General features: G+C 36.8%; 2 protein-coding genes and 1 pseudogene across 2 annotated transcripts in view; 2 read left to right on the forward strand and 1 right to left on the reverse strand.

Moving 5' to 3' along the window:
• Window positions 1,050–2,843, forward strand: LOC104738293 (annotated as a pseudogene).
• LOC104736905 lies at window positions 3,085–5,104 on the reverse strand. Its single transcript, XM_010456991.2, has one exon. The coding sequence runs from the start codon at window positions 4,971–4,973 to the stop codon at window positions 3,306–3,308; it is 1,668 nt and encodes a 555-aa protein (XP_010455293.1). The 5' UTR covers window positions 4,974–5,104; the 3' UTR covers window positions 3,085–3,305.
• LOC104736906 (pumilio homolog 11-like) overlaps window positions 7,878–8,785 on the forward strand; it is a 4,858-nt gene continuing 3,950 nt past the window's right edge. The window contains exon 1 of the mRNA XM_010456992.1: window positions 7,878–8,232. Within this exon, the coding sequence (XP_010455294.1) occupies window positions 7,878–8,232 (355 nt within the window). The remainder of the gene's footprint in view (window positions 8,233–8,785) is intronic.

Here is an 8,785-nt window from a genome sequence, read left to right on the forward strand (position 1 = left end):
TACTACGTTAACGGCAGAGAGTACAATTTGACTTACTATCTGACAGACGGTATTTATCCAAAATGGCCAACGTTTATTCAATCCATACCACTACCACAGACTCCAAAAGCATCTTTATTTGCTGACCGCCAAGAAAGCTACCGAAAAGATGTTGAGCGTGCGTTCGGTGTCCTACAAGCTAGATTCGCGGTCATTAAAAATCCATGTCTTTTATGGGATAAAGACCAAGTGGGATTGATTATGAGGGCGTGTATCATACTCCACAATATGATTGTCGAAAATGAACGAGATGGATACAGTCAAGCTGAGGTTTCTGATTTCCCACAAGCAGAGGGTGTGGATCTTTCATATTCTATCAATATGAATTCAAATATTAGCAACGTGTTGAATGGTCAAATAATAATCCGTGATAGAGAAGTGCATGACCAATTGAAACTTGATTTAATTGAACATTTGTGGACTAAATTTGGATATTAATTATGTTTCATGTTTTAATTAAATATGTTTCTATATTTTATTTCATGGTGTGTTTTATGTTTTTGTTTTTTAATGTTTTGTGTAATAATTTAAAATGTTGTATGTTATTTTATGTTTTTCTTAATAAAATATGTTTCTTTGATATATAAAATAATTTTGAATATTTTAAGATATTAATTATTATTTTACTATATTTATTATTAAGAAACCCTTAAATTTGGTTCTACCAATAATCAACAAAATTTTCCTTAACTCTTAGCAAAGTTTCTTCTCTTTTTTTTCTTATTAAATATGCCTTAAGAAACAACTAAGAAACTAAACCAATGAGGATAGTCTAAGGCCCAACTGAAAAAAACAAGAAACAAAAAAATTATGTCCTTCGAATGAAAATAGTTAGTTAACCTATAAAAATTATACGAGAGAATAGAGATGAATAAAAAGGAAATGAAAAAGACCACAGCCGGCTTAAGCGATCACACACGCGCGGCTCTTCGTTTCCTACGCGTGGAGAATTGGCTCGACAGAGAGTAGAACACAAGTTAGGTTTTTCCAATTGTTGTTTTGAGTTGACGATGGAACTTCGTATCGGGAGTAAGTTCCGGCTTGGTCAAAAAATTGGGAGTGGCTCATTCGGAGAGATTTACCTAGGTTTGTTCGTTATCTCTATAATATTACCAAAATATTTGCTTCATTATGTCTCTTTTTGATATAACTATGTCAAAAAATTTGCAGGAACTGATGCTAAGACTAATGAAGATGTTGCTGTTAAGTTTGTGAGTGTTCTAAACTTTTGTTGAAGTTGTACTGAATCGAATCAAAAAGGCTGATTTTAATTTTTTTTTTATTTTATTTTGTCTTGTGTAGGAAAGTGTCAAGACTATGCATCCACAATTGTTATATGAGTCAAGGATCTATAGAGTTCTTCAGGGTGGAAGTGTGAAAAATGTTTTCTCATCTGTTATGTATGTACTTGTTCGTGCGCGGTTGTTCATTCTATATATTTGTGTGTGTGTGTGTGTTTTTATTAATGCAGCTGGAATTCCAAACATGAAATGGTGTGGCGTTGACGCGGATCACAATGTCTTAGTGATGGATTTGCCTGGTGGAAGCCTTAAAGAATTGTTTAGTTATTGCAACAGGGAATTTACTTTGAAGACAGTTCTCATGTTAGCTGATCAAATGGTAATAATGCTTTTGGATTTTATGCATCGTCACTTGTTGTTAATTGTGTTTGTGATCTAACCACATTGTTTATATATACAATCTTGTGCCAGATTAATCGGCTTGAGTTCATCCATTCTATGTCGTATATTCATCGTGATATAAAGCCGGATAATTTTCTTATGGGTTTGGGATCTCACTTTTTTTGGTTTTCTTTCTCTAGGTCTACATCATAGACTTTGGCTTGGCTAAGAAATATAGAGATAGTTCAAGCTACCGACATGTCCCATACAGGTAACAAGGTTTTGGTATGTCACAGATTCAGCATTTTTCAGCAAATTGGTTTATCATTTTTAAGCATTTTACGTGTGTAAATTGTTTAGGGAGAATAAAAGTCTAAATGGGACTCCAGCTTTTGCCAGCTTGAACACTCACCTAGGGATCGGTATATTTCATCGCTAATCGCAAATCTTATTCTCTTTCTTTCCCGGACTACTTTTTTCTTATTTCAATTTTTCTGTTCATCTGTAACATTCTACTTCTACACTTGGTAGAGCAAAGCCGGAGGGATGATATAGAATCACTTGGTTATATCCTCATGTACTTCCTCAACGGAAGGTGAGTAACCTTACTTTATATCATGCTTCTTGTCACCCAAACCATCTCTTATCCTATTTTAATTTCTTGTAGTCTCCCATGGCAAGGACTGAAAGCTGCAAACAAGAAACAAAAATACGACAAGATTAGTGAGAAGAAAGTTTCAACTTCCATCGAAGTAAGTTATTTCTTATTTGATACACATTTTTAGAAACTTTTATGTCAATGTACTTAAGTAAGTTCTTCTTATGTGGTTTTCAGACGTTATGCAGAGGTCATCCAACAGAGTTTGCGTCCTACTTCCATTACTGTCGTGTGCTTAGGTTCGAAGATAGGCCAGACTATGCATATTTGAAGAGACTATTCCGCAACCTTTTTACTCGTGAAGGTCATTCATTTTACTCTCTCATTCTTCCTCTCAAGGCTATTATTAAGTTCATACATAAGCTTCTGTGACACCAAACGAGTATTTTTTTTATCTCAGGTTTTCTGTTTGATATTGTGTTCGACTGGACGGTATTAAAGTATCAGCAATCACAATGCGGAAACCCTCCACCTCATGCCCATGTACACTTTTGATGCTAATAATTTTGCATTCCCCTTCATGATACAGATGAGCAATGCAAGATTGTGTGATGTTACTTTTGCTAGGAATGGTGGAATAATGAAATATTTGAGATCAGGATAATCTTTCCCTTGCTTGTAGATATTTTTGATCGATAAAAGTGAGCTATTGAAAAGCTGAACCATAAACAATTAGCCTTGTTAGTTTGGCTAAGAATCAGGCTAACTTTGTAGAATTGTAGTTTAGCATCAAGAACAGTATCACGGTTTAAGAAACTGTACCAAAATAGCAAGAACCGGTAAGTGGTGCTGTCCTCTTACAGAATTAAGGAATTGTATAACAAAATGTACTCTCTTCCCACCAGTAATGTTAATTGCTAGTGAACACAAGGTAACAACACAAACTGAATTGAATTGGATACAAAAAAAACACAACAAATATAAAAATGAAATGGATGGGTAAGTAATAAAAGAGACATAATAACAACAACCTGGCTGGATCAATTTTAGCATGTATTGATCCCATCTTTGCAATCCGTGGTAAGGTTATAGAACGTCTCAACACGCGTCTTTCCTCTATAAAACACCTCTGTATCAACAGCTACTCTCATGTACCCATCAAACTCTACCGGTTTCCCATTGTTCAAGAGACTTGTCTCATTGTACCACTCACTCTTGTTTCCCCACAAGTAGCTATAGTCATCAAGCAAGTGAACCTTGTACTGAGACCTCAACTTGTCAAAGTAGTTGTAGAACGGTTCATTGGTGGCGATGTACAAATTCCTCCACACCTGAACTATTCCTTTAAGTTTGTTTAAAATTGCATCAGGCCATGTATCTGCATCCAAATGTGGCCACAGCTTCTTGTTCTGCGCTTTCTCCCCTCTAACCACATGAACCGCATCAAAGTCCCAGTCCATTTTCCCACTGATCTCAGAGACAATGTTCATCAATCTCTTCGATTTCCACAGTGCGTGCCACGGCCTCTCCACATACTTTGATGCTTGCCCTTCACACACTCTATACCAATAGTTTTCAGGTTCAGGAGAATCAAACTGCCTCCAAATAATCGTGCTCTTATCTTTACTAAGCTGCAAAGGCGACACTCTATGCGTCTTAACCTTCCTAACGGGAACTTTACGCTTATGAGACCGATTCCATTTCTTCCAATCTCTTAAAAACTCACCTTCTTCAACAATAGATGCCGTCTCCTTAAGATGCTCGAAATCAAAGTAATACCTAAAATCTTTCCCTTCCTCATCCTTCCCTTTAGAGCTATAACTCGCAGACAAACACAAACTCAAATCCATCACAAACGTCCTGTTCAAGTACATTGCTTCCCCTAACCCACACAAGAAACTCCACATATACTGATTCATCCCTTTGCAATAATCCCCACCCCGAGAGTAATACAAATACTTCCCTCTCCTGAAATTACTCTGAGAACCAAGAGTAGCGATCGTATCATTAATCTCGGGATCACCACCACCGCCACCGCCACCTCTAGCTCCTCGAGCCGAGCTCGGTCTAACCCTAGGCCTACGAGCATTAACACCAGAGTGCCAACCACTAGTGTGAAACACTTTATAAGTACAATTCTCACCAAATCCAAACTTAAACCTCCTGAAATCTCTATATCTCCTCCAAGACTTCTCTTTCTTATTCCTAAACCTCCAAGAAACATCGCATTCGTCCGGTTTCGATCCGTTAACCGGAGTTTCGTAATCTAAGAACACAATCGATTTGAAAACTTTCAGATTAAACCTCTCAACAGCGACCAAAACCCTAGGATCAGAGCAATTCACAATCTTCAAATCATCATCACAATCCGTAGAGCTCTTCATCACCGTCATGTTCCCAATCTTCTCCTCGGATTTCTCAATCGTCGCCTCCGTTACCTGCGTAGAGTTAGCCGGAGGTGAGACAGGAGACGAAGCGATGTCTTCACCGGTTTTGAGCATGGAGCCGTCGATTTTGAAAGTAGCGTTCTCGGTTTGAGTGAGGAGTTTGGTGAGAGCTGGAGCGGATTCGAGCCATGGATCTGGTGGTTGGTAAGTGACGGCGATTACTGTGAATATGAGAACTGTGAAGACGAAGACTGAGAAACAAACGTTGCTGATTAGCTTGATTAGATTCTGACCGATTGGTTCGGTGGTTAGATCTGATTCCTTCATGGATTTTCACAAGATCCAGAAGAGGAGAGCAAGATCTGTCTGATTCCAAATCGATTTTTAAGCTTTTTTTTTTTTTTTTTTAGGAGTAATTAAAAAAAAATGGACTCTCTACTGAACTTTTTAGTCTTCTTTTTATTTTTTTTATTTTTTTAATTTTAGGAATGAAAATTTTAAAATTTTGAGTTGGAAGTAAAGTAAAATGGACTGAGACGTTCTAGTTTTTGATTCGAACATTTTACCTACGTGTGTTATAAAATAGAATCCAATTTATGTGGTTTTATATTGATTTTAATTTTTGGTTTATTATTTGGGATTCCAAAAAAAAAAAAAAAAATCTTAAGTTTAGAAATCTTAAAAATTTATTTCTTGTCAATTAAGACCTTAGTTTAGAAATGTTTTCAGTATTAAACATGTGACTTAAAAAGGGGATTTACTGAATTGATAAACGATGTGATGTTTTAAATGGGATACTCAAAAAATGTCCCAACTAAAATTTCTTATAGAAGGAGAATACATAGTACGACATCAGTTAAAAAAAAGACGAATTTTCGGCGACCGGAAACAGAGAGCAAAGTTGAAGTCGAAGAGCGGAGGTAGAGAATCAGATCTACTAGCACTAGTGAATACAAGGCCAACAGCTTTACGACTATGTCGTTGGATGAGTTCTTTAACCAGAGTATTCAGATCTTGTTGCAAAACTGTCACCAACAGCAAATCTGACCCGCCACAAGTCTTCCGGAATAGATCAATTCTCCGACACTCTACCACCCAATGAATGTTGGATCCCCTTCTTGGCAAAGCGACATACTCATATCCAAGCATTTACTCTCTAAATCCTTAAACCGGAAAGCCTTCCCGAGGTAAGACAATCTTCATATATGGTCCGGTGGAAGCAAAACACGATGACTAGAGAGAGGAAAAGGCTCAACAAACCTCTTAGAAGCCAGAGTTCTTGTAAGCCATCTAAGAACCAGTAGAGGATCTACCGTTAACCACCAAAACACTCACCGGAAAACCCACCTATCCGCAAGCGTCTTCTACCGCTGCTGCTGCCTCCAACCAAGCGGGAAAGTCGTGAAAGACTTCTTTGCATCTCCAACGGCGTCTTCAAACTAAGAGGAACCAGAACCAAAGCCTTTCGTCCACAGGAAAAGGGCCACAGCCGCAACGCTTGTCGGAAAAACCACACCACTCTAGTGATAGAGAAGACAGCTTACCTCACTGCTGATGTGGTTTGTAATACCGAAAATGAAAATGTGAGCTAAAAAAGAAAGAAAATAGAGATCTAAAAAAAACATTTTTGGAGAGAGAGAAAAAGTGAACAGAAACCATTGTCCTTTTTCACACTTGTATTTACTTTTTTATTTTATATATAATTTGTGTAAATAAATTTAAAAATTGTATGAATTTTGAATATCAATGTGGTGTTTTAGGAATACATTTACTAAATTATCAAAACACTTAGAACTCTGCTGGTCAAAGAATCTAAACAGAATAAAAAGGAATAAAAAGATTAGTGTTGTGCATAGAATTATATTGATGTATAGTATATGTTATACAGGAGTTTTAACTAAGTTACTCAACTTTGTTTGATAACTTTCTGGGACATTTATTGACTAATGATCTAGCAAATTCTATTATGCATCACACATTAATTGAAGGAACTAAAGTGTTCAACACATAGGATATCGTCATTCATAGTAATTAACTAATTATTGATCTAATCTAAGATTACAAAGTTTTCCACACACACACATAATATACATATATATATATATATATATATATAAAAATAGCGTATTGTCTCTTTATTATATGCATGGTATTATTTTATCATTTTGGTTATATTTCTCTCATACGTTGATACAAAGTACTAGTAACTTTATTCTGCTATGCCATTGTACCTTGTTTTCTCCCGAGATAGTATTAGAATTTTAGGTTTAAGAGTTTTGAATTTACTAAACTTATGTTATGGTACGGTTGCTTGTCTCCGGTATTTGTCAAGCCGTGGTGACACTCAGGTTGTTTGGCGAGAACACTTGTCTCACTCAAACTTGAAATCTTTTAGTTATAAATACTGATCCAGTAATCTTAGTTTTATAAATTTTAATTTTTTGGATTACCTTTGACACGACTTGTTCATGTTGTTGTTAAATTTGTAAGCTGAAAATTATCCCTTCAAATGAAAATAAATATTTATAAATAGTTTATATATATAGTAGAATTAATTTGCAAAATAGAGTATATATAACTCTCAACTTTGAGTCGGTCCAAGTCTAAACTAACTATACAATTACCTACTTTAAGCTGAATAAAATGACACCAAAAATCATATTGAGTCAATAAATAGTAACCTTTTTGTCACAATTTTGCCTCTGGAGTAAACTACAAATGGCACTGGATTCTAATTCTTAAAGCTGACCAGGAAAAAAAGAAAACAAAAAAACAAACAAAATTAGACGAAACCAAATAGGAATACATTTTTGAAAATAATAAATTTCGTCTTGGTCTCTCTCTCCAACTTTTTTGTATTTTCTTGTTTCTGAAGGAGGTAAGGAACAGTGGTACAATAGGAGGAAGCAGCCGTCTCTGTAGTCTGTAGTCATTAGACGACAAATAGAGTCTGTCTCCGTACGTACAAAGAGAGCCACGCTTCCCTCTCCCCCATTCCCTGCACCTGACCTGACCTTTCTCTATAACAATCCCCAAATTCCCAAAATCTCTTGAGAAAATTTTCCTCTAAAACCCCAAAAATCACTTTCTTCTCCTTCTCCTTCTCCTTCTTCTCTCTCTCTTGTTACTTTTTCGTTTTGTCCCTTCTGCTCTGTTCTTCCTTTTTCTCAGAAATCATAAAGGTTTCAACTTTTTCTTTTTTTCATGTTTGAAGAGACGAAGAACAAGTTCATGGATTTTGGGTTTTTTCCTAGTGATTTGAGACAACGAGGTTCATATTCTGATCTGGGTTTTGGTGGGTTTCACTTTTCCGGCGACCGTACAGCTCCTTCTCCGATCACAAACCCATTTCTAAACCTGAACACTAAGGCTTCAATGGCGGCGGATACTGATCTGGGTTTGTGTCAAAGCCTCGGTAAGCTTAGTATCACCGATGAAAGGAGCAGTTTTTTAACTCCGGTGTTTAACCAATCTGGTTTTCACGGTTCGAGAAGCAGCTTCCATGGGTGTTCTAAGCTTGACCTGGGTCCTGAGGGTTTAGTACAGAGCTTTCATCATGGTGAAGCTTCTTCTATGCGTGGTTATGGTGATTTACACAGGCTGGACCAAGATCTGATGAGAGCTCGTCGTGAAGGTTTTGTGCAGAGCTTTCATGGTGAATCTTCTATGAGTCGTCGTTATGTTGGTGTTGATGATGATCACAGACTCAGATTGCTTGGTTTACAAGAAGCTGGTAACCCTAACCCTAGCTTTAACCATCCGAGAGGGTTTACAGAGAACATGTCTCTTCGTAATAGAGATTACATGTTTGAGCATTTCAGTCAACAAATCCGACGAGAGGTTTCTCTGATTCCACAAAAGTCTCGACTTTCTTTTCAAGAAAACGATGTGTTGGACCCATTGATGTACAGTGGAAACAGGACTGTTCCACCATTTTCAGTTTCAGCCATGGGAGGTTCTAGGGAGCTTGAAGGTATGAAGAACAACACGTCTTTCGAGGAAGAATTACTGGATCTGCCACTAACCCTTGCTTCCATAGTTGATATCTACGGCTCTGTGTACTTAATGGCAAAGGATCAATTGGGTTGTCGATGCTTACAGAAGCTAATCGAAGAAAGAAGATTTCTTGATGTAATGAT

The sequence above is a fragment of the Camelina sativa genome, chromosome 13 (genome assembly GCF_000633955.1).
Source record: "Camelina sativa cultivar DH55 chromosome 13, Cs, whole genome shotgun sequence".
Classification (NCBI taxonomy): domain Eukaryota; kingdom Viridiplantae; phylum Streptophyta; class Magnoliopsida; order Brassicales; family Brassicaceae; genus Camelina; species Camelina sativa.